At 56.8% G+C, this 25,152-nt stretch overlaps 1 protein-coding gene across 3 annotated transcripts in view; it reads left to right on the forward strand.

Annotated features, from left to right (window-relative positions):
- Nucleotides 1-25,152, forward strand: part of ADAMTS13 (ADAM metallopeptidase with thrombospondin type 1 motif 13) — a 37,103-nt gene that overhangs the window by 10,227 nt on the left and 1,724 nt on the right. For 2 of the 3 annotated variants that reach the window (XM_064371772.1, XM_064371773.1), the window contains exons 9-27: nucleotides 523-627; nucleotides 1,166-1,317; nucleotides 1,430-1,493; nucleotides 4,411-4,537; nucleotides 5,341-5,489; nucleotides 5,820-5,940; nucleotides 6,629-6,709; nucleotides 7,603-7,784; nucleotides 9,767-9,902; nucleotides 9,982-10,111; nucleotides 10,745-10,927; nucleotides 12,219-12,408; nucleotides 13,035-13,155; nucleotides 16,277-16,406; nucleotides 17,490-17,672; nucleotides 21,702-21,906; nucleotides 22,566-22,725; nucleotides 23,622-23,768; nucleotides 24,076-24,252. In XM_064371772.1, coding sequence (XP_064227842.1) covers nucleotides 523-627; nucleotides 1,166-1,317; nucleotides 1,430-1,493; nucleotides 4,411-4,537; nucleotides 5,341-5,489; nucleotides 5,820-5,940; nucleotides 6,629-6,709; nucleotides 7,603-7,784; nucleotides 9,767-9,902; nucleotides 9,982-10,111; nucleotides 10,745-10,927; nucleotides 12,219-12,408; nucleotides 13,035-13,155; nucleotides 16,277-16,406; nucleotides 17,490-17,672; nucleotides 21,702-21,906; nucleotides 22,566-22,725; nucleotides 23,622-23,768; nucleotides 24,076-24,252 — 2,743 coding nt within the window. Of the gene's footprint in view, nucleotides 1-522; nucleotides 628-1,165; nucleotides 1,318-1,429; nucleotides 1,494-4,410; nucleotides 4,538-5,340; nucleotides 5,490-5,819; nucleotides 5,941-6,628; nucleotides 6,710-7,602; nucleotides 7,785-9,766; nucleotides 9,903-9,981; nucleotides 10,112-10,744; nucleotides 10,928-12,218; nucleotides 12,409-13,034; nucleotides 13,156-16,276; nucleotides 16,407-17,489; nucleotides 17,673-21,701; nucleotides 21,907-22,565; nucleotides 22,885-23,621; nucleotides 23,769-24,075; nucleotides 24,253-25,152 lie in introns of all 3 variants that reach the window. The other variant, XM_064371771.1, reaches the window with a different exon arrangement.

Genomic DNA, 25,152 nt, shown 5'->3' on the forward strand with positions numbered 1-25,152 from the left:
CTCAAGCCATCCTTCCTGGGCCTAAGCCTTCTGAGTAGCTGGGATTACAGGTGTGCACCACCACGCCCAGCTAAGTTTTGTATTTTTAGTAGAGACAGGGTTTCATCACGTTGGGACACCAGGCTGGTCTTGAATTCCTGACTTCAGGTGATCTACCTGCCTCCCAAAGTGCTGGGATTACAGGCATGAGCCACCGCGCCTGGCCTCTTCTGTCTGATTTTTAAAAGAAATTAAGACATTTCCTTGGTGAGCTTCAAGTCAGTGACAAGTTAAGAAAGCAAAAAAGGAAGAAGACAAAGACCACATTTCCATGGGCCCCCAAGAGCGTGGCGGGCCCTGGCCGTGATCCCGGGTCCCCATCTATGCATCGATCACGTCTCGTCCTCCGAGGGCACCAGTGCCCGCAGCGCAGGGTGTTGGCTGTGTCAGTGTGTCCTCTGGTCTGGGAGGGACAGTTAAGGCTGGACACTGACTTGGAAGGCCCTGGTGGCCCCTGAGCCCGCCACCTGTACGCCCTCCTAGGATATGTGCCAGGCCCTCTCCTGCCACACAGACCCGCTGGAACAAAGCAGCTGCAGCCGCCTCCTCGTCCCTCTCCTGGACGGGACAGAATGTGGTGTGGAGAAGGTCAGAGCCGAGAGCGAATGAGCGGGCTCCTGTGAGCATGTGCGCGTGGGTGCCTCCAGCCAGGCTGCCCTGTTCCTGGGTCGGGAGGCAGGAGCCGTGTGGGGCAGAGAGCCTCGGAGTTGGCCCTGGTGACTGTCCTTTGAGTTGGTGGTCTGACCTCTTTCCTTCATCATGTGCTCCCATGCAGAATGGGAGTGTGGGCTGCCTGCTTGTATGGGGGTGCCCATGGGTTTTGGGTTCCTATGCGTGGGGTTCCAGTGTGAGGGTCCTTGTGATCATGGGGTGCCTAGGGGTGGGATCCCTGTGTAAGGGGACCCTGTGAGTGTTGAATCCCTGTCGGTAGTGTCCTTGTGTGTGTTGGGGAATCTTTACGTGTTGAGGGGTCCCTGGGGAGTTCTATGTGTATATGTTGGGGGTCTCTAGGTATTAGGGGATCCCTGTGGGTCTGGAGAATCCTGTGGGTGGGGTACCTGTGCGTGTTGGGGGTCCTGTGGTGGGTCACTGTGGGACGGTAGATGAAGCCATTCTTGCCTTGCAGTGGTGCGCCAAGGGCCGCTGCCGCTCCCTGGTGGAGCTGACCCCCATAGCAGCGGTGAATGGGCACTGGTCTAGTTGGGGTCCCCCAAGTCCTTGCTCCCGATCCTGCGGAGGAGGTGTGGTGACCAGGAGGCGGCAGTGCAGCAACCCCAGGTACCGCAGGGAGGGGTGCTCTTCCGTCAGGGAGGGTGGGCACAGCACATTCCCTAGTTGGAGGCAGTGTTCACCCTCCTGTCTCACCCTCCTGTCTCCTGGGCATTTTCAGACCTGCCTTTGGGGGGCGCGCGTGTGTTGGTGCTGACTTCCAGGCCGAGATGTGCAACACTCAGGTAGGCATGTTTCCTGGTTGGGGGGGGAGGGGGCCGCTGGCGGCACTGGGCCTGGGGGAGCCCAGGTTCACACCAGAATACATCTGTGTTTCGCACCAGGACACATTTGAGAAGGACATTGGGGCCAGGTGAGGTGGCTCACGCCTGGAATTCCAGCACTTTGGGAGGCCAATGTGGGTGGATCACCTGAGGCCAGGAGTTCAAGACCAGCCTGGCCAACATGGTGAAACCCCCTCTCTACAGAAAACACAGAAATTACCAGAGTGCGGTGGCGTGTGCCTGTAATCCCAGCTACCTGGGAGGCTGAGGCAGGAGAATCGCTTGAATCTGGGAGGTGGAGGCTGCAGTGAGCTGAGATTGGGCCATTGCACTCCAGCCTGGGGAACAGAATGAGACTCTGTCTCAAAAAATAAAAATAAAAAAAAAGAGAGAAGGACACTGGGACCCCAGTTTGTAAACCAGGCCAGTCCTGCTGATGGCCGCAGAGCCCCTGAGGCATCCTGTCTCCCTCCCTGAGTGCCACTCTGCCCTCCAGAGCACATCTCTGCAGGGAGAACCTCCCGGCTGGGAATACAGTGCCCAGCTGCATGGCTGCGAAGGAGTCTTTTATTTATAAATTGAGGTGACATTTGCGTAGCCTAAAATCAACCATTTTAAAGTGGCAACTCAGTGGCCTTTAGTACGTTTGCAAGGTTGTGCACACTCCATTTTTTAAAGACACTGCCAAACCATTTCCACAGTTTCCAGTACTCTGGAGTAAACCCCGGCCGATAGGCCGTCACCCTCCATTTCCCCTTAGCCCTGCCACCTCGGGCCGTAGGTCTCCCTTCTGTCCCTGTGGATTGACCTGTTCCGGACATGCCACTTCCCTGGCACCAGATGACAGGTGCGCTTCCTGTCTGCCTTCCTCCCCCACTGAGCCACGTCCTCAAGGCTCACCTGCGCTGAAGCCTGTGTCAACGTCTTATTCCTCCTTCTGGCTGAATCATATTCCATGGCAGGGATAGAACACATTTGCATCCAGTCATCTGCTGATGGACATTTGAGGTGTTTCCACCTTTTGGCTCCTGTGAACAGAGCCATTATGAATGTGCTTATACACGTTTGAATCCCGGTTTTCAGTTTTTTTTTTTTTTTTTTTTTTTTTGAGATGGAGTCTTGCTCTGTCGCCAGGCTGGGTGCACTGGCGCAATCTCGGCTCACTGCAACCTCCGCCTCCTGGGTTCAAGCGATTCTTCCGCCTCAGCCTCCCGAGTAGCTGGGACCAAAGGCACGTGCCACCATGCCCGGCTATTTTTTGTATTTTTACTAGAGACGGGGTTTCACCATGTTGGTCAGGATGGTCTCTATCTCTTGACCTCGTGATCCGCCCGCCTTGGCCTCCCAAAGTGTTGGGATTACAGGCGTGAGCCACTGCGCCGAGCCCTGTTTTTTTTTTTTAGATAGAGTTTCGATCTTGTTGCCCAGGCTGGAGGGCAATGGCGAGATCTCGGCTCACTGCAACCTCCCCTTCTGGGTTCAAGCGATTCTCCTGCCTCAGCCTCCCGAGTAGCTGGGATTACAGGCACCTGCCACCACACGCAGCTAATTTTTGTATACGTAGTAGAGACGAGGTTTCACCACATTGACCAGACTGGTCTTGAACTCCTGATCTCAGGTGATCCACCCACCTCAGCCTCCCAAAGTGCTGGGATTACAGGCATAAGCCACTGCGCCGAGCCTAATTTTGTATTTTTAATAGAGACGGGGTTTCCCTATGTTGGTCAGCTGGTCTGGAACTCCCCACCTCAGGTGATCTGCCCGCCTCGGCCTCCCAAAGTGCTAGGATTACAGACGTGAGCCATTGTGCCCGGCCCCCTGTTTCCAGTTCTTTTGGGAGTATCTGAAAAGTGGAATTACTGGATCATATGGGAATGCTGTGTTTTACTTTTAGAGAAACTGCCAAACCGTTTTCCACGTGTCTGAACTGTTTAGCATTCCCGCCAGCATTGCACGAGGGTTCTTTTCCCCACATCCACCGCAGCACTTCCTGTTTCTGTTGTTGTTTTTTTTCTTTTCTTTTCTTTTCTTTTTTTTTATAGATACGGGGTTTTACCATGTTGGCCAGGCTGGTCTTGAACCCCTGACCCCAGGTGATGCACCCGCCTCGGCCTCCCGAAGTGCTGGAATGACAGGTGTGAGCCACGGCACCCGACCTGTTTTCTGTTTTTTGATTTTGGCCATCCTGGTGGTGTGAAATGGTGAAAGATTCTTTTTACATTGAGTTAAATTCTGCCCCCTGCTTGGTTGGCCCTGGGCATGGGTTTGGCCCTGGCTGTACAGCAGTTCTGCATGTGATGAGACCCTCCCTTTCCTCCTTCCCCAAATAAACCTCCAAGACCTCTCCAGACCTTGAGGGGAGGGTCTTTGGCTGGAGCACAGCGTGGTGCGGTTTCGTGGAGGCAGCATGGTCAGCGTGGCTGCCCAGGGAGTCAAGTCTGATTATCTTTTCTCAGTGCATGAAAGCCCAGCATGCCTGCCTGGGTGCAGAGGCTCTGGTGGTGAGGGCTTTGCTCCAGGCTGCCTGCCCCGCTTTGGTTACCTTTCTCTAGGTGCACTGCCCACTGCCCGCAGAACACATGTCCTCATCCCCATTTGATCGAGTCTGGGCCTTAGAAGCAGAGGCTCTGAGCATAACGCTCTTTCTTTGTTGCTTCCTGGTGTTCTTTACGTAACAATTGTCCAGAGTTTTCCCCTCAGTAGAGAGAGGCAGGTGCCCTTGTCGCTACAGTTTACAGAGCAGGGAACCGAGGCACGGCCTGGAGCCGAGGCCACACCCACATCTTGATCACACTGCAGAGTGCCATGCAGTCTCCCAGGGACAAGCCTCACCCCACCATCCCCCTCCTCTGCCTGTCCTCTGCCTCCTCCCGGCCAGGCCTGCGAGAAGACCCAGCTGGAGTTCATGTCGGAACAGTGCGCCAGGACCGACGGCCAGCCGCTGCACTCCTCCCCTGGCGGCACCTCCTTCCACCACTGGGGCGCTGCTGTGCCGCACAGCCAAGGTGAGGTCTGCGGAGCTGGGGTGGGGCAGGAGCCAGCCCTGGAGACCCCTGGACTGGGCAGAGTCATGGGGGGTTGGCGTGCCATCCCTCTAGCACTGGGCAAGGTGGGTTCAGTAGCACTGGGCAAGGTGGGTTCAGGCTCTGGCTTCCCACAGACCATGGATCACACCGTGGGCAGGCCTCGCTGCTAGATCAGGCGCTGACGTCCCTTCTCTGCGTCTCAATTTCCCATCTGTGAAATGGAGATAATAGCAGTAACTCCCTCCCTGGTTGCTACAGGGATTCAGGGAGATAATAGGGTAAATGCCAAATGTGGCCCTTGGTTCATTATTCTTTGTTTTGAGACAGAGTCTTGCTCTGTTTCCCAGGCCGAAGTGCAGTGGCACAATCTCAGCTCACTGCAACCTCTGCCTCTGGGGTTCTAGCGATTCTCATGCCTCAGGATTCTACAGGATTATGCCACCATGCCTAATTGTTTTGTATTTTCAGTAGAGATGGGGTTTCACCATGCTGGCCAGGCTGGTCTCAAACTCCTGACCTCAGGTGATCTGCCGGCCTCAGCCTCCCAAAGTACTTGGGTTACAGGCATGAGCCACCGTGCCTGGCCTTGGTTCATAATTCGATACCATTAGTTATTAGATTAGATTAGGATTGTGATTAGGATTATTGCCTTAGGAGGCAGGATGGGGTGGAGGGGGGTATATAAATCCTTGCCCCAAATGCAAAGGATGAAGCTGGGTGGGGGCTGGCGGGCCTGCCCCTCCTGCTTGGTTCAGGACCCCTTGTTCACTCTGCCCTCTCAGGGGATGCTCTGTGCAGACACATGTGCCGGGCCATTGGCGAGAGCTTCATCATGAAGCGTGGAGACAGCTTCCTGGATGGGACCCGGTGTGTGCCAAGTGGCCCCCGGGAGGACGGGACCCTGAGCCTGTGCGTGTCGGGCAGCTGCAGGGTAGGCACGTGTGGACGTTGGCGACGGCCCTGAGGCCTGCCTATCCTATCGGAAGGCTCCTGGGGGCAGGTGGGTGGGTGCTGGCCCTGATGGAACTGCAGTGCAGTCTGCAGGAGTGGTGCTGACTTGGAGTCGGCCTGGGGTAAGGGCCGCACGGCGACCTTGGGCGAGTCACTGAGCCCTCTGTGCTTGCTTCTTGGGTAGACATTGGGTGCTACAGAAGTGTCGCTGGTTGTGTGGATCCCAGAACTTCAGAGCTGGCAGGGCTGTGGTGTTGGTGAGGCCAGCACCCTCCAGTGACACTGGCCCTCTGTCCCTCCCTTTGCATAGACATTTGGCTGTGATGGCAGGATGGACTCCCAGCAGGTATGGGACGCGTGCCGCGTGTGTGGTGGGGACAACAGCACGTGCAGCCCCCAGAAGGGCTCTTTCACAGCCGGAAGAGCCGGAGGTAGGTGGCCTCCCTCAGGGCCCCCCAAGGACCACTGCAGCCCCGAGCGTTGGTGCAGGGCCGCTCAGGACACAGGGCCGGCACACTCACTCGGCCCTGGATGCCTCCTGCTGTGCCAGCTTCTCCTTCCTCCACTTCGCCGCCCTCCTGTGGCAGGCTCAGGTTTTGGCCTTGACGCTGCTGGGACTGTGGTGCTTCAGTCATATGGTCGCTCACTGTGGCTGTGCTGCAAAAAAAAAAAAAAAAAGAAAGATGGACACTACGTGACCTGTGGCAGGCCGGCCTCTTCTCTCCTGCTCAAGAGATCCCACTGAGAGGGACAGCAGTGAGTGAGACGGACGGCAGTTACACTTGGAAAATCCTTGACTTTTGTTTATTTATGAGGTCAAAAATCATTTGCAAATGCCAGTGCTTCTATGGTCAGCAGAGACTTGAACCCTGCCTCCCTCTGGTGTGCCCGGCCATGCTCGGGAACTTCGGCCCTGGTCCCTTCTCCCGGCCAGGGCAGAGCCTTGGCAGGTGGTCCTCCGGCCTGCTTTTGATTGCCCCCATTACAGGGGACTCACTGCTGCTGGAGGCAGCTTCATGGCGTTGTTAGCTTTTTCCCGACGGGCTGAGATCAGCTCCCTTTGCCTGTGACGTGGTGGCTGTGAGGTTCCCGCATGTGTCCTTCTTTGCTTCTTCCTAGAATATGTCACATTTCTGACGGTTACCCCCAACCTGACCGGTGTCTACGTCGCCAACCGCAGGCCTCTCTTCACACACTTGGGTGAGTTGACTGGAGGACACCCGCCCAGTTAGCTAGGCTGCAAAGGTCCCCAAGATGCCCTCACTTCTGACATCAGCCGCAATTCAGGGGGTTCCCCAAACCACCCTCAGACTTGATAATTGACTAGGAAGTCTCCCAGAACTCACTGAGCGCTATGGCACGTGACTGTGGCTCCTTCCAGGAGAAAGACACTGGTTAGAATTGTCCAGGGGAAGAGATATAGGCAGAGTCTGGGAGGTTCCAAACGGGAGGCCTGCGTGTCTCGGGGACGTGACACCCTTCCAGCATTGGGGAGTGACCATATGTATGGGGTATTGCCCACACAGAAAGCCCATCAAGTTTTTACTGGGGTTTGAGTGCAAAGACACGATTGATTCATTGGCCACATGGATACCCTCAGTCTCCTGGCGACCCAAAGCCCCCACCCTAAATGCCTAAATCACATAGTTCGTCCTTCTGCGCGGCCAGCCCCTGCCCTAAAGGAAGACACTTGTGACTGGTGTGACCTGTGCTTCCTCTTGAAGCTGACAGCAAAGGCTGGGCTTCTCTTTGGGCAAGACCCGCTTCTTTGCTATTCAGGGCACAGTGGGTCTTTCTGGAAGGTGCCTGCACCTGACCTTTGAAGCCTCGGTTGCCGGCCCTTGGCGTGGGGTCCCTGAGTCCTGAGCCTGTTGAGTTCTGTGCATGAGTGCACTTGGTCAGGGAGCAGGTCATGGCACTCACCAGGTTGTGGAAAGAGGCGCAGAGCCTCAGCTGTGGGGAAGCCTCTGGATCAGATGCCTGCGGCTCCCTAGAGGAGGGCTGGGGACCCCGGGAAGGAGGGTCATGGACTTGTGCTGTGAGGAGGGCGGGTGCTCAGCTCCATGCGACTAACGGGGCTGGTTCCCCTGCAGCGGTGAGGATCGGAGCACGCTACGTGGTGGCTGGGAAGTCGAGTATCTCCCCTAGCACCACCTACCCCTCTCTCCTGGAGGATGGCCGTGTCGAGTACAGAGTGGCCCTTACCGAAGACCGGTTGCCCCGCCTGGAGGAGATCCGCATCTGGGGACCCCTCCAGGAAGACGCTGAGATCCAGGTGGGCAGGAGAGCCTGGGGGAGGCTGGTGGGGGCTTCTTGGGGGTACGGCTGCTCGCCTGTTTATCCATCCATCCATTCCCTGATTTCTTCATTCACTCATTCCGTGGTCACTTGCAGGGAACCCACTATGTGTTGGGCCCTGTGATAGGCAAAATATAGCTAGCATAAAATATAGCTAGCTCCTCCAGGGGCTTAGGGTCCCACAAATGAATATTAAAATGTGCCTGTGCCCAGAGCCCATGGGAGAAGGCCCTGCCGTTCGGGGATCAGGTAGCATTGGAGGGCCCTGTGCAGGGGTCAGGGGCTTCCGGGAAAGAGTGATGGAGCTGAGGTCTGAGGTGAGCAGACGCTTCTGGACCAAGCAGGGAGGGAAGCATATGGCCGAGGGAACTGTGTCATAGGAAGGTGGTCCTACCGCGTGGGGCTGTGGGGACATTAAGGCGTGGGTGCAGGTGAAGTGGCATCTGGGGAGCAGGCCTTGTTGCCGAGGAAGCTGAGAACAGATTTGGCTCTCACCGCTTCTTTGGGGCAGGGTGCATGGGAACCGGAAGGCTGCATTCAAGCATGTCCTTGGTGACGTGTGCTCGCCCGCGTGTGTCCCCTCTGGCGCTTTGCTGAAGAAGGCATGTGGAGTGTGGACAGAAATGAGCGCAGCTGAAACAGCCCTGAGAACCTTTGCAGAGGGGCCCAGTCTCAGCGGCCCCTGCTGGCTGCTCTGGCAGCGTCCTCCACCCCTACGGCTCCTCCCCAAGATCCAACCAGCCTCATCCCCTCCCTGCCCCCAGTAGGCTCCCTTCCTCCCCTCCCCTTGCCTGGGCCATTGTCTTCAAACTCTGGCTGCCGAGTGGCTCTCCCGGCATCCTCTGCAGTGTGTAAAAAGGCAGATTCCTGGGCCCTCTGCCTCTTCCCTAAATCAGGACTTCCCTGCTTTGGCCCTCAGAAGCCCCACTGTAACCGACACAGGCTTGCGGAGTGGCCACACGTGGGCATCAGGGGCAGGTGCTGAGTGTCACCTCTCCCCGGGCTCTGGCCTCCAGGCCGGTGTCTTTCTTGGGCTGGCCTTGGGCACAGGACCCAGTTACCCTCCTGAAGAGCCATAGGCCCAGGAACCTGCTGAAAGTCTCCCCAGTGCTCTCCGGGCCAGGCCCAAGCCAGCAGTCGGTCGCCGGGCCCCAGGAATCTGGTTTCTTCCTACCGACGCCCGGGCCTCAGCTCTGGTCCAGAAGCACTTTCTGTTCTGGCCCTGTCCTATCCCTTCTTGGCCTCCTTAGCCCAGCCTAAGGTGCCTCACAGGCATATGTCGGTGACTCTTCTTCCCAGGGTCCCCAGCCCTCCTCTAGGGAGCCGCAGGCATCTGACCCAGCTTAGGGAACCTTCTCTGTGCACCCAAATACCGTATCCTCTAACCTACCAATTGCTTGCCAATTACCCACCCCCAGCCCCCTATCCCAAGCCACCGAGAGCTCCTTGAGGCCCAGGCAGTGTCCTGTGCACTGTGCTGTCCTCAGAGCCTGACACAGGTCAGTGTCGGTGATTGCCTGTCATTGTTTCGGTTTTTGCTGTTTTTTGAGAGAGGGTCTCGCTGTCGCCCAGGCTGGAGTGCAGTGGCGCTATCACAGCTCACTGCACCCTCCACCTCCTGGGCTCAAGTGATCCTCCCACCTCAGCCTCCCAAGTAGCTGGGACTACAGGCATGCCTCACCATGCCCAGCTAATTCTTTAACTTTTTTATAGAGATGGAATCTCGCTATGTTGCCCAGGCTGGTCTGAAACTCCTGGGCTCAAGTGATCTGCCCGCCTCAGACTTCCAAAGTTTTGGGTTTACAGGCATGAGTTACTGTGCCTGGCCAGTGATTGCTTGTTGAATCAAAGATGATAGGGATGGAAGAAGTTGGGAGGCTTCCCAGGGGAGGTGGCCGTGACAGTGACCCTCAGGGAGCCCACTGGACAAGGCCTGAAGCTCTTTGTCTGTGTGTGCAGGTTTATAGGCGGTACGGCGAGGAGTATGGCAACCTCACCCGCCCAGACGTCACCTTCACCTATTTCCAGCCTAAGCCACGGCAGGCCTGGGCGTGGGCCGCTGTGCGCGGGCCCTGCTCGGTGAGCTGTGGGGCAGGTGAGGCCCGGGGAAGGCTCGCCCACAGCACGCCTTGCCCCTGCAGGGAGGCGGCCTAGCTCTCCCTCTTCCCTCCCAGGGCTGCGCTGGGTAAATTACAGCTGCCTGGACCAGGCCAGGAAGGAGCGGGCGGAGACTGCCCGGTGCCGAGGGAGCCAGCAGCCACCAGCGTGGCCAGAGGCCTGCGTGCTCGAACCCTGCCCTCCGTAGTGAGTGCGGTGCTGTCTGTGCAGCTCCAGTGGGGAGAGGAGTTTCAGCTGGGGCTGCTGGGCTCTGCCCCTGGCCTGTGGGGCCCATGTGGTGTGGGCTGCGCTGAGCTGCTCCTGTGCAGGCTCTCACCACCCCTGCCCATAGCCCTGCGAGGGGGGCTCTGTGAGTGCCCCCCGTTCTGCAGGTGAGGACACTGAGGCTCGGGACAGATATGGTGATAATGTCAGCCCAGCAGGACCCAGACCTGCTGCCACCTGTCTGGGCCACCGCCTTGAGCTCAGGTGCTCATGGCGAGATGGAGGTGATCGCTTACTTGGAGGGTTGTGGGGAGACTTGGGGAGCTCCTGGTGCAAAGCCCCTAGTGGTCACCACACCTGGCAGGGGCACACTGTTAGGGATAAGGCCATCCCTGCTGGCTGCAGGATGGGGGCAGCTGCCCAGCAGCATGTGATATGGACGTCCTCAGGCTTAGGCATCTGTCCAGCAGCTTGGGAACACCTGGAGAGGCTGGGCTGGCCTTAGTGGCCAGGGCTTGTCCCAGACCAGGGGAAGTATGTCAACACCCGCCACCCCATCACGCCAAGCCAGCCTGGGACCTGGCCAGGGCCCCAATGCTCTGTCTACTTCCTCAGCTGGGCAGTGGGAGACTTCGGCCCATGCAGTGCCTCCTGTGGGGGTGGCCTGCGGGAGCGGTCAGTGCGCTGTGTGGAGGCCCATGGCAGCCTCCTGAAGACATTGCCCCCAGCCTGGTGCCGAGCAGGGGCCCAGCAGCCAGCTGTGGCAGAAACCTGCAACCCCCAGCCCTGCCCTGCCAGGTGAGCATGGGGCTGGGTGGGGCGGGGACAGGGCCTCCCTGGGAGAGCTCACACCTGCTCTGAGCCCCAGCCCTTCTGAGCATCCCCTCCTCCTGAGGCCTCTGGCAGTGCCTCCGCATCCTGGGTGATGGACAGTGTCACCTGGCAGCTGTAAGTGCCAGCATCAGTTTCTTGCTACCCAAGAGAGCCTGGGTCCATTGTCTCCCTCTCTGAGCTTCCGAGCCCCTGCTCTGAAATGAGGATGCCAACCTGCCTGGGGTCAAGGGGGACGGGGGCTGCAAGGATGAGGTCAGACTGTGAAGGGAGAGTAGGAGATGTCACTTCCTCATCACCACGATCTCCACGGTGCCCGTGTGGCTGCATCTCATCCCCTCAGTGTCCGAGTTGACAGTGGCTTATTGATCTACCCTGCCACTACCTGGCTGGGTGGCAGGGCAGGTCCCCTCCTCTGTGGGCTTGTTTTGTGACCTGTCTGGTGGGAGGGGACTGGTCTGGATCATCGGTGGGCTCCTTTCCCCGCTCTCTTATCTGTGGCAAACAAAGCAGTCGCCACTCTTCCCTGCTGAGGCCAGATGGGGCCTCAGAATCCTTTTCAACACAGCTCTCCAGGAAGCCACTCCTGCTCAGGGCTGACTCACAGCTGAAACCTGTTGGCTACCCTTGAACCTGGTGATCCAATTCCACGTGGCACCTGTTTCCCTGCACGGAGTCAGTGATTGCCTGGCTGGAGGTCGGCCTCTGCCTCTGGAGAGCTTCTCTCTCTCTCTCTCTCTTTTTTTTTTTTTTAAGACAGAGTTTTGCTCTGTCACCCAGCCTGGAATGCAGTGGCATGATCTTGGCTCACTGCAACCTCTGCCTCCTGGGCTTAAGCAGTCCTCCTGCCTTGGCAGGTGTGCGCCACCAAGCCCAGCTACTTTTTGTATTTTTTGTAGAAATGGGGTATTGCCATGTTGCCCAGGCTGGTCTTCAACTCCCGGGCTTAAGCAGTGTACTTGCCTCAGCCTCCCAAAGTGCTGAGATTACAGGCATGAGCTACTGCCCCAGGCCAGGGATGGGTTCTGTCTTTGCACCCTGGGTGCAGGTGGGGTGCCTGACCGTCGAGCAGCCAGGGCTTGTTGAGTGGGGACGTGATGGCTGATAAATGGGGAACCCAGCGCTTCGGGGGGAGACCCTGAGCTTCGCTTCTTTGTGGGGCCCCTCTTGGGGCTCCTGGATGTTGGGGAGCAGGTCCTCTGCCCCAAGCAGCTGGGTGGCAGAGGCAGGGCCTGATGATGTCCCATGCCATCCTCAGGTGGGAGGTGTCAGAGCCCAGCCAGCACACATCTGCCCGTGGAGCAGGCCTGGCCTTGCAGAACGAGACCTATGTGCTGGGGGCAGATGGCCTGGAGGCTCCAGCGACTGTGGGGCCCGGCTCTATAGACGAGAAGCTGCCTGCCCCTGAGCCCTGTACCGGGATGTCATGCCCTCCAGGCTGGGACCATGTGAGTGTCCTGGACACGAGGGTGGCTGGCTGTTGAGTCCTTTACCTGGATGGGAGAACGAGGAGTACCAGTTGCCAGTGTCCTCTAGGCCAGAGTCCAACCACCGTCCTTCTGTGGGAACGCAGCCTGAGGGCTCCCTGCTCGGAAAATAAACTTAGAAAGAGGGGTCAGGGCCCCAGGGAAGGTCCCGTTCCCCTTGCAAGCTGGGCTGAGAGAAGCATCTGAGGAGGGTTTAATACAGTTGCTGCACAGAGAAATGCTACAAGGCTCCCGCCCAGCGTCCAGGGGCTGGAGGCTGACTGGCCTTGCTTGGGTGCTGGCAATCCTTGCCCCTCAGGGCTGGGGGAATTGCAGGGCCAGGCATGCTCCCATGTCCCACTCGTGGTCCCCAGCTCTCAGCCAGGCCCACAGTGAACACTCATGCTGCTGAGGAGCCTGCAAAGGTGGTTACACAATGAGAACACCTGCTGGAGACCGGAGAGCCAATCTCACCAAGGGAGCAGGGAGGGAGCCCCTGGCGTGCACAGGCCACTGCCTGCTGTCTCCCTCTCCTGAGAAAATCGGGACGGAGTCACTGGGTGCTCGGAGGAGTCCCAGGCCCACCAGCTTGTCGCTGTTCCCCACAGCTGGATGCCATCTCTGCAGGGGAGGAGGCTCCCTCCCCATGGGGCAGTACCAGGACGTGGACTGGAGCTGCACCTGTGTGGACCCCTCTGGCGGGGCCGTGCTCCGTCTCCTGCGGGCGAGGTGAGGACCCCTAGGACGCTCCCGGGGACCAGCACTCACAGTAACTCTTATCCACTTGCATCTTGCTGCCTTCTAAAAGCATTTGAGGTGGATTACAGAAAATCCAGACTGCATGGGAGCACACGGTAATATACAGGGAGACTGGGCATAGTCACTGACAGCCACTGCAGATGTGGACGTTGATTGACTGAAAGGAAGGAAAAGATGATAATGCCGGGCGGTGTGGCACCAGAGCCATTCCTCACGGCCCCGGCAGAGCTGACAGAGGGGGCCCCAGTTGAAGGCCCGAGCAGAGAAACCTTAGCTTTAAGATACACAGTGTGTTCTTCAGTTTTCCCAATCTTGTTTTATTGCAGTAAAACACACATATCATAAAATTTGCCATCATAACATATTTCTACCTGTGCAGGTCAGTGGCATCAGGCACATTTGCACTGTGGTGCAGCCATCACCACCATCCTCTTCAGAACTTCTCCATTTCCCAAACGAGCTCCGTCCCTCTGAAACACGAACTCGCGTTTCCCCTCCCCAGACCCTGGCAACCTCCATTCTCCTTTCTGTCTCCAAATTCTGTGACCCTAGGGACCTCGTAGAAGTGAAATCATATAGTATTTGCCTTTTCGTGACTGGTTGATTTCACTGAGCGTGATGTCCTCACAGTTCACCCATGTTGTAGCTTGTGTGAGAGTTTCATTCTTAACATGGAGAAAGATTCCATTGTGAGCATATCCCACACGTCTACCCGTTCATTCATCCATGGATGCTCGGCTTACTTCCACATTCTGGCTGTTGTGAATAACGCTGCTGTGAACATGGGTGTGCACGCACCTGTTGAGTTCCTGTTTCAGTTATTTTGGGTGTATTCCCTGAAGTGTGGTACTGGTCAGATGAGAATTCTATGTTTAATTTTTGAGGAGCTGCTGGACTGTTTTCCCCAGTGGCTGCACCATTTTACATTTCCACCAACGGTGCTTAAGTGTTCCAACATCCTCCCATCCTTGCCAACACTTTTTATTTCTGTGTGTGTGTTTTTTTTTTGACGGTCTCACTATGTTGCTGAGGCTGGAGTGCAGTGGTGTGGTCTTGGCTCACTGCAACCTCCGCCTTCAGGGTTCAAGTGATTCTCATGCTTCAGCCTCCCGAGTGGCTGGGAATATGGGTGCCTGCCACCATGTCTGGCTAAATTTTTATTTAGTAGAGACGGGGTTTCACCATGTTGGCCAGGCTGATCTCAAATTCCTGACTTCAGGTGAACTGCCCGCCTTGGCCTCTCAAAGTGCTGGGATTACAGGCTGAGCCACCACACCTGGCCTATTTCCGTGGTTTTTATAGTGGCCATCCTAATGGGCTTGAGAAGATACACCATGATCTTAAACTAAAACCCTAACCACTTGCTCAGTAAAATTCAGCCTATTTAAAACTGAGACCAGGCTGGGCGCAGTGGCTCACACCTGTAATCCTAGAACTTTGAGGGGCCGAGGTGGTTGGATTACAAGGTCAGGAGTTCAAGACCAGCCTGGCCAAGATGGCGAAACCCCGTCTCTATTAAAAATACAAACATAACTGGTTGTGGTGGCATGCTCCAGTAATCTCAGCTACTTGGGAGGCTGAGGCAGGAGAATCACTTGAACGCAGGAGGTGGAGGTTGCAGTGAGCCAAGATCATGCCACTGCATTCCAGCCTGGGCAACAGAGTGAGACTCCGTCTCAAAACAAATAAATAATAAATAAATAAAACCGAGACCAAAAAGAGATTTCTTTTCTTTTCTTTTTTGAGACGGGGTCTTGCTCTGTCACCCAGATCGGAATGCAGTGGTGCAACCTTGGCTCACTACAACCTTCACCTCCTGGGCTGAAGCTATCCTCCCACCTCAGCCTCCTGAGTTGCTACTACATCCTGCTCATTTTTTTTATTTTTGGCAGAGATGAGGACTCCCTATGTTGCCCAGCCTGGTCTCCTGAGCTCAAGCGATCCTCCTGCCTCAGCCTCCCAAATTGCTGGGATTACAGGCATGAGCCACTTTGCCCAACCAAGAGAGTTTTCTCTCTCTCTCTGTTTTTTTTTTTTTTTTTTGAGACAGAGTCTCACTCTGTCACTCAGGCTGAGTGCAGTGGGGCGATCTTGGCTCACTGCAACCTCCACCTCCCAGGTTCAAACAATTCTTGTGCCTCAGCCTCCCAAGCAGCTAGGACTCCAGGTGTGTGCCACCACACCTGGCTAATTTTTTGTGTATACACACACACACACACACACACACACACACACACACACATATATATATTTAGTAGAGATGGGGTTTCACTATGTTGGCCAGGCTGGTCTTGAACTCCTGACCTCAGGTGATCTGCCCTCCTTGGCCTCCCAAAGTGCTGGAGTTACAGGAATGAGCCACAGAGCCTGGCCTATTTCTTTTGAGGATATTCCTAAAGGAGAGACTTGAGAAAACTGGGCCTAATTACATCATTGTGATAGACACAACAAGAGATTTTCCCACTGCAATTCTTTTTTTTTTTTTTTTTTTGAGACAGAGTCTCACTCTGTCGCTCAGGCTGGAGTACAGTGGTGCGATCTCGGCTCACTGCAACCTCCACCTCCTGGGTTCAAGTGATTCTCCTGCCTCAGCCTCCTGAGTAGCTGGGATTAGAGGCACATGCCACCATGCCCTGCTAATTTTCAAATTTTTAGTAGAGATGGGGTTTCACCATATTGGTCGGGCTGGTCTTGAACTCCTGACCTTGTGATCCACCCGCCTCGGCCTCCCAAAGTGCTGAGATTACAGGTGTGAGCCACCGCGCCTGGCCCATATTGCAATTCTTATAATGCCTCTCAATGAACAATAATCGCTGCCATTTGTCAAGTATCGACTATGTGCCAGGCACTTTTCTATCTCCCCTTTTATAAATATAAATGACTCTGCAAGGTAGATGCCATTATCTTTTTTTTTTTTAATGTAAGATTCAGAGGGGTGAAGTCAGTCGTCTGAGGTCACACAGCTGGTAAGTGGCAGAGCTGGGACTGAAACCCAGGCAGGCCTCATGTGCTAGAGCCGCCCAGTGGGCCAGGTTGTGGTCCTTGCTGAGCCTGACTCCTGGGGCTCCGGGTCTCTGCTTCATCCACGCAGGCCTGATGGAGCTGCGTTTCCTGTGCATGGACTCTGCCCTCAGGGCGCCTGCCCAGGAGGAGCTGTGTGGCCTGGCAAGCAAGCCTGGGAGCCGACGGGAGGTCTGCCAGGCTGTCCCGTGCCCTGCTCGGTGAGTGAGGGGAGCAAGACTGTGTGGCGGACGTCTGGCCTTAGGGTGTGGCCTCCTACAGAGTGCTGGCCTTTTCCCTGCAGGTGGGAGACCCGAGCCTTGGCTCCGTGCCCAGTGACCTGCGGAGGGGGGCGGGTGCCACTGGCTGTGCGCTGTGTGAGGCTGGACCGTGGCCGCCCCATCCCCCTGCCTCACTCCAAGTGTGGGCCAGAGCCCCGGCCCAGCCCCCTTGAAGTCTGCAGCCCAGAGCCCTGCCCCGCCAGGTGGGCCCCTTCCCAAGGACATGGGAGGTTCTAGGTCTGCATCCTGGCTCTTCCCTCATCTCCAGGCCCAATCTTTTGACCCTCAATGTCCTCACCAGTGGGAGCAGGACATACTGTGCCCCCAGAAGACTGGGGGGGTTTAATGAAGGGATTAAATGCATGTAAAGTACATGCTAAATGCAGTGAGTGTAAATGCATGCTAGAAGCAACGCATGTAAAGTGCATCGCATGGGACGCTGCGGGCGCATGTGTTGCTGGTGCATTTCTTCATCGCCTGCTCTTTATGGAGCACATAGGCCTCGGGGCTGTCCTGGAGCTAGGGGACAAGGCAGCAGAGAACAAGGCAGACAGATGTCCCTGACCTCCTGGAGCAAATGCAAGGGGAAAGAGGGACAGATAATAATAGGACGGGGGGAATACAGTTTGATGGATGGGGTTCAGTGCGATGCAGCCAAATGCAGCGGCAGGGAGGTGGGGAGGGCTGGCGGGGTGGGCTCTGGGGCGCTGGTGCTGGGATCACTGTTCAAGACAGACATGCAGAGCCCTTGGGTGCCCGGATGCTACCCCCACTGTCCCTGGGATACAACACCTGTGCTTTGCCCTCACCTTTCCCTTCTGTAAAATGGGTTTGTCCAAATGTTCTGTCCACTCTGCCAAGCCTCTTAGTGAGGACACAAGGGAGCCTCCAGAAAGAGACCCTCTCCAGGCCCTTCCCAGCTTCCTGTCTCTTCCTGGTCTGGGGAAATGGTGGGGAGACCTGGCTCCCCTGGGTTCACAGGCCCTGGGGCTGTTTGGCGTCCCTGACTCCAGTTTGCTCCAGATGGCGGTACAAGCTGGCTGCCTGCAGCGTGAGCTGTGGGGGAGGCGTCGTGCAGAGGATCCTGTATTGTGCCCGGGCCCGTGGGGAGGACAATGATGAGGAGATCCTGTTGGACACCCAGTGCCAGGGGCTGCCTCGCCCAGAACCCCAGGAGGCCTGCAGCCTGGAGCCCTGCCCACCTAGGTGAGTCAGCCGGTGACGGGAAGGGCAGCTCCTGGTGTGTGCAGATGGCAGGCTGGGCGCTGTGGTAATCCCAGCTACTTGGAAAGCTGAATCAGGAGAACCACTTGAGTCCAGGAGTGCAAGTCCAAGCTGCGAAGCATAGTGAGACCTCATCTTTGAAAAAACAAGATGGGGCTGGGTGCGGTGGCTCATGCCTGTAATCCCAGCACTGTGGAAGGCTGAGGCAGGCAGATCACCTGAGGTCAGGAGCTCGAGGCCAGCCTGGCCAACATGGCGAAACCCCATCTCTACTAAAAATACAAAAATTAACCGGGCGTCGTGCTGGGCACCTGTATTCCCAGCCACTCGGGAGGCTGAGGCAGGTAAATTGCTTGAACTCTGGAGGCAGAGGTTGCAGTGAGTTGAGATCGTGCCACCTCACTCTTGCCTGGGTGACAGAGTGACATTCCGTCTCAAAAACACAAAAACAAGACCAAGGTGGCCCAGTGGCCCAAGAGCCAGTCTGTGGGAATAGGGCTCCCTGGTGTGCTGTGCTAGGTGTGAGGTGAAGTTTGAGCACCATGCGGGCAGGGTGTGGTGCAGGGAGGCCTAGGGGACAGACGAGGCCGCATTTGAGCAGAACCTGAGGCTGTGAGCACCGGCTCTCCGCTGTGGAAGACGGGAGGGATGGAGGTCCCCGCAGGGACACACACAGCCACACGGGGACACGGGACAGCTTCGTGCTCTAGTCTGTGGGGTCCAGAGCCCAGTGGTCAAGGGTGAACATTCACCCACCTCATTCACAGTTCTTTAATGGCTGCTTTTTGTAGGTTTGCATTTTTAATACATTCTTTTCTATACCACACAAAACTATCCAGAAAAGAATGTAACAGACATACACGTTCCAGCACTCAGGTTTCATAGACAGCACCCTGCTGCCATGTTTCCTTCCTTTACTCTTCTGTCCCCTTACTTTTATTTATTTAGAGATGGAGTTTTGCTCTGTCGCCCAGGCTGGAGTACAGTGGTGTGGTCTCGGCTCACTGCAACCTCCGCTTCCCAGGTTCAAACAATTCTTCTGTCTCAGCTTCCTGAGTAGCTGGGAATACAGGCACCCACCACCATACCCAGCTAATTTTTGTATTTTTAGTAGAGGCAGGGTTTCACCGTATTGGTTACGCTGGTCTTGAACTCCTGACCTCAGGAGATCTGCCTACCTCAGCCTCCCAAAGTGCTAGGATTACAGGCGTGAACCATTGCACTGGGCCAGTCTCTAGTTTTAAATAAAATCCAGTTACAGGCAAGATTTCCTGTACGCTTTACGAGGCTGAGATGGGTGGGTCATTTGAGCCCAGGAGTTCAAGACCAGCCTGGGCAACATGGCAAAACCTCGGCTCTACTATAAATACAAAAATTAACTGAGCATGGTGGCGCATGCCAGTACTCCCGGCTACCTGGGAGGCTGAGGCAGGAGAATCACCTGAGCCTTAGGAGGTCAAGGCTGCAGTCAGCAGAGATGGCACCACCACTGCACTCCAGCCTAAGTGAGAGTGAGACCCTGTCTCAAAAAAACAAAAAAAGATTTTACTTAAATGTAAATCCTGTACTAATCTGTGATTTATTTGGAGTATGTTACAAAGTAGGGACCAAGGGATTCTTTTTTCTAAACTGAACTCTGTTGAACCAGCCCTGATTCCCCAGGTGGCTCCTCGCTCACGTTGTGCATCAGAATCTATGTCTAGGCTTTCTACCGGATTTTTTTCTTTTTCTTTTCTTTCTTTCTTTTTTTTTTGAGATGGAGGGTTTGTCTGTTGCCCAGGTTGGAGTGCAGTGGTGCGATCTCAGCTCACTGCAACTTCTGCCTCTTGGGTTCAAGCAATTTTCATGCCTCAGCATCCTGAGTAGCTGGGATTATTTTGTATTTTAAGTAGAGACAGGATTTCACTGTGTTGGCCAGGCTGGTCTTGAACTCCTGACCTTAAGTGATCTGCCAGGTTCTGCTTTCTGTGGGTTTTTTTCTAGCTATTTCCTTGCCCAAAAGAATTGTTTTAAATGTTGTAGCTTTGTAACCGTTTAACATCCATGTCGCTACTGTGTCCTGATTTCTCTGCCTGTGCTGAAGTCCCTCGGCTGTGCGCCGCATTTATTTTTCCACATCACATTGAGAGATGATCTGGGGATTCTGTGGGAATTACAGGGCTTTCACACTGCAGCCTGCCTGCATGTTGTTTAAACGTCACCTCCCACACCTAGCACAGCCTGCCAGGTAGCTCTGTTCTCTACAGACAGCCTCTTGGGCCACTGAGCCACCCTTCACTTTTTTTTAGAGATGGGGTCTCACTATGTTGCCCAGTCTGGACTTGAACTCCTGGCCTCAAGTGATCCTCTGCTTCAGCCTCCCACATAGCTGGGATTCAGGCGCGTACCACATGATCTCTGGCTATCCTTTTGACGGTGCCGTAGCCACCCTGGCCTTACTATCCTAGAACATTCTAGGGATCCTCCTGACTTAGGGCTTCTGTGCTGGCTCCCGCTGCCCGAAGTCTTTTGTGGATGCCCCGAGGCCCTGGATATCCCTCCCCGAGACTCAGCTCAGACACCACAACTCCAGAGTGACCCAGAGCCCTCCCTGAGCACCGGTCCCGAACAACACACTCATCCCTCCTGTGACTCTCTGCTCGGCACTCTGGGGGGCCGAGGTGAGAGGATTGCTTGAGCCCAGGAGTTCTAGACCAGCCTGGGCAACATAGTGAAACCCTGTCTCTACAACATGGGGCTGGGCGCAGTGGCTCACGCCTGTAATCCCAGCACTATGGGAGGCCAAGGCGGGTGGATCACCTGAGGTCAGGAGCTCGAGACCAGCCTGGCCAACATGGCGAAACCCTGTCTCTACAAAAAATACAAAAATTAGCTGGGCATGATGGCACACGCCTGTAGTCCCAGCTACTTGGGAGGCTGAGGTGAGAGGATGGCTTGAACCCTGGAGGTCGAGGCTGCAGTGATCTGTGATTGTACCACTGCCCTCCTCACCCTGGGTGACAGGGCGAGACTGTGCCTCAAAAAAAAAACCCCTTAAAATAAAATATAAAATTCCTGTCATGCACATGACAGCTCTGAGGGCAACACAGCATTCAGCCCTCATGCCAGTGGTGCCCAAGTGGAGAATGATCCGTGCTCCGAGAGGAGGCGGGGTCTGGTCTGGTTCACTGCCACCTCCCAGTGTCATGTAGAACAGCGCCAGGCCACGGAAGGCACGTGCCCAAGAGGCAGCGCTGCAGGGCATGGGGGGGCGCAGGACCACAATGAAGACCCCAGCTCCTGTGCAGGCTGCCGGGGTGCACGTCCGGGCTCTGAAGAATACGGGCCATAATTCTTTATTCAATGATTACCAGTCAACTCGGTCAGTGTGAAGGTCCTCGGCCTTCCCTTGCAGAACGTGGGGTGTTGACATCTGCCTCGCATTACCCAGGGGCTCACTTCCTGTCACTGTTACTTGGCAGCCCCTGGGGTGCTGACAGGTGTTCTGTGATAAAGAACTAGAGGGGGATATGTGATTAGGGAGAAAGAGGCCTCTTTCTTTTTTGAGACTCTTGTCACCCAGGCTGGAGTGCAATGGCACGACCTCAGCTCACTGCAACCTCCGCCTCCCGGGTTCAAGCGATTCTCCTGCCTCAGCCTTCTGAGTAGCTGGGATTACAGGCACGTGCCACCACGGCCGGCTAATTTTTGTATTTTTAGTAGAGATGGGGTTTCTCCATGTTGGCCAGGCTGGTCTTCAACTTCTGACCTCAGGTGATCCACCCGCCTTGGTCTCCCAAAGTGCTGGGATTACAGGTGTGAGACACTGTGCCCGGCCTTTCAGTAGCTGTCCCGTGGCCCCGAGCCCTGGCCCCAGACAGGAGGGGCTCAGTGGCTGTGCTTCCCATCTTCCCTGACCACGGAAGCTGTCTAGGCAAGTGTCCAAGGACCTGAGGGTGGAGAGGGGCCCTCGTGGGGCAGTACCGTCTCTGGGGAGGCCCAGCCTCTCTCTGGAGTCTTCTCTTACTGCAGGTGGAAAGTCATGTCCCTTGGCCCATGCTCAGCCAGCTGTGGCCTCGGCACTGCTAGACGCTCAGTGGCCTGTGTGCAGCTCGACCGAGCCCAGGACGTGGAGGTGGACGAGGCGGCCTGTGCGGCTCTGGTGCGGCCCCAGGCCAGTGTCCCCTGTCTCAGTGCTGATTGTACCTACCGCTGGCATGTCGAAGCCTGGACGGAGGTGAGCACAGCCGGCGCTCGGACTCCCTGTGGGGCTGGGGCGGGCATCAGCTGTGGCTCCTCATGTTGGGGGGAGCCTAGGGGGGCATTGGCTCGTGTGTCTCCTGAAAGGAAGAAGAGAGCTGGGGCCTGCTGGGGAGAGGTACCTAGAGGCAGAGAGACAGAGGCCCAGAGACCTGTGGGAGCTGGGCTTAAGAGGCCCTGGGGTTTGGGGATGCTGGAAGATGAAACGCAGGCCACTCAGCTCCACACGGATGAGGGAATGCCAGCTGTGCCATGCTCCCGGCAGGGCAGGAAAGACAAGGGTAAATGGGGCTTGGGCTCCCCCCTAGAGGGGCTCGCTCATGGTGTGGAGGGGACACGGGGCACAGCAGAGAGAGATGAGCCCACAGCCCCGCAGGCCTGTTTGCTCTAAGGCTTGAGAGACAGAGAGGCCATGAGGGTGACAGCAGCCCAGGCTTCCCTTCTGGCTCCTCCCACCTACGTGAGCCACACCAGGCGCCCTCTCTGAGCCTGTTTTCTCATCTGCAAAATGGAGACACTTACTCGCCTTCTAGCTTGTACAAAGATTATGCTGGATCACTGCTGGCCTGAGGTTACCACTGTCCTTGTCACCTTCTGGCAGGGTCAGCCGTGACTCCTCCTCCCCTCTCCCGGCAGTGCTCTGTTTCCTGTGGGGACGGCATCCAGCGCCGGCGTGACACTTGCCTGGGACCCCAGGCCCAGGCGCCTGTGCCCACAGACCTCTGTCAGCACTTGCCCAAGCCGGTGACCGTGCGTGGCTGCTGGGCTGGGCCCTGTGCGGGACAGGGGACGCCCAGTCTGGCGCCCCACGAAGAAGCCACTGCTCCAGGACAGACCACAGCCACCCCTGCTGGTGCTTCCCTGGAGTGGTCCCAGGCCCAGGCCCTGCCTTTCTCCCCGGCTCCCCAGCCTTGGCGGCTCCTGCCCGGGCGCCAGGAAAGCCCAGCGCAGTCCAGTTATGTCCTGTCCTCCTTCCTGTCGGGCGGCTGCTGCGGGACGGGTGGGCAGCCCTTCCCTCTGGGAGGGACTGGCACAAGTACTTGGTCCTTGGGATGCGTGCTTGGCGCCCAGGATCAGGCCTGGCCCTCTTCCTCTCTGGCAAAGCAGGACCTCCCCACCTTTTTAAAAAAATTTTTTTTGGAGACGAAGTCTCCCTCTATCCCCCAGGTTGGAGTGCAGTGGTGTGATCTTGGCTCACTGCAACCTCTGCCTCCTGGGTTCAATCGATTCTCCTGCCTCAGCCTCCTGAGTAGCTGGGATTACAGGTGTGCATCACCACACCCAGCTAATTTTTGTATTTTTAGTAGAGACGGGATTTCACCATGTGGGTCAGGCTGCTCTCGAACTCCTGACCTCATGATCCGCCCGCCTCGGCCTCCCAAAGTGCTGGGATTACAGGCACAGAACCTCCCTTTCACTACTATCAAGGGGAAGTAACTTGTGAGCCCCCTGGCCTCCGGGCTGCTCTGCATGTGCGCCTCTTGCCGGAGCGTCTGGAAGCAGCTCTGTGCCTTGAAGGTGACACTCTGACCCAGGCAGCCCCTGTCCCTGTCCTGAGAAGGCTTCCAGCTGGGCTGTGGAGGACACGGTCCACCCCTACCTCCTGGTCTCCTTCCTCAGCTTGGAAGTCCCGGAGCGTGCCCTGCTGGGAATCCCGGAAGCGCTGCTTACCGCCTCCTGCTCCCTTTCCAGGTGCCTGTGGCAGGCAGCTCCTTGAGCCAACAGGAACCATTGACATGCGAGGCCCAGGGCAGGCAGACTGTGCAGTGGCCATTGGGCGGCCCCTCAGGGAGGTGGTGACCCTCCGCGTCCTTGAGAGCTCTCTCAACTGCAGCGCGGGTATGTCTAGGGCCACGCAGGCAATGCTGCCAGTGACGGGCCCTGCCAGGAGCCAGCACTATGCTGGCAGAGGCCCCACGTGCATTCCCGCCTTAGTTCCCATCTCATGACTGGGGCATGATGATCTGCGTTTTACAGACAAGGAAACTGAGGCTGGGAGAGATTAAGTAACGTGCCCAGTTACTTAGAGTCACATGGCCAGCGGTGGGGGGGGCAGGACTTGAACTCAGCTCAGTCTGCCCTGGGGCCACTCCTCTGCTGGCCAGGCGTGGGAGTGCTGGACCCTCACCGCCCTGCTGCTTCCTAGGGGAGATGTTGCTGCTTTGGGGCCGGCTCACCTGGAGGAAGATGTGCAGGAAGCTGTTGGGCGTGACGTTCGGCTCTAAGACCAACACGCTGGTGGTGAGGCAGCGCTGCAGGCATCCGGGAGGCGGCGTGCTGCTGTGGTACGGGAGCCAGCCTGCCCCGGAAACCTTCTACAGAGGTATAGCCAGGCCTTCTCCACCTCCTCTGGGTGCTGTGGTCCTGGCAGGGAGGCTGAGTGGGTGCTGCTGGGGACGGGGCCAGTGCCAGTGGGGCAGTGGAAAGATATGGAGGGAGCCAACTGAGATGGAAGGACCTGGGGTTGGCCAGTGTCAGTCTGCACATGCCAGGGAGAGTCACAGGATGAGTGCTACATCCCTCCTCTTTGGGACCTTGCAGCAAGAGGGACGGATGTAGGACATGGTCCACGTCCTCAGTTGGTCCCTTGGTCCGCTTGCCCCATACGCGCCCACCCCGCCTGCAGCCCGCCAGCCTTTCAAGGCCCTTTAGGGTTTTTGTGGGAGCCACTGTCCCTCAGCGCTGTTCCGGGGCACTGGTGTGAGCATACACAAGCACACCTCGGGCAGAGGATGGCACCTCAGGGCCCCCTGCCTTGCCCATGGCTCCCTCGATACCCTCTGATAGCCCTCTCAGGTGCCCTGGGGGGCTTGCCGTCTTCCAACAGCCTGAGCTGGCCCAGGTTGGCTTTCCTAGCCAGTTCCAGAGGTTCCTTGGTTCTCCAGGTGTCAGGGGCTTAGCGGCAACAGGGCTTAGCCTCTGCAGAGACCTAGTGTGCCGCCTCCCTGCCCCAGGACCTGCCCGGGCAGAGAGCTGTGCATGTGCCTCAGTGTACAGGCGCTGCTGGGCCCTGCTGAAAGGCCACGAGCACACTGTCACTGTTCACACTGCTTCTCACTTCCCGGCCCAGCCCAGCCCACACAGCCACCTGCCTTGAAAGAGGTGCAGGTATAGGCAGGTGGGGGCTTCAGTGCGCTCTGAGGAGCAGCAGTGGCCGACATGGGTGGAGCCTATCCTTGGTGCCAGGTTCAGTGTTAAACACTCCTGCACGTGTGACGTCACT

This window comes from Aotus nancymaae, unplaced genomic scaffold (genome assembly GCF_030222135.1).
Source record: "Aotus nancymaae isolate 86718 unplaced genomic scaffold, 86718_ANA_hifiasm-v0.15.2.pri h1tg000158l, whole genome shotgun sequence".
Taxonomy (NCBI): domain Eukaryota; kingdom Metazoa; phylum Chordata; class Mammalia; order Primates; family Aotidae; genus Aotus; species Aotus nancymaae.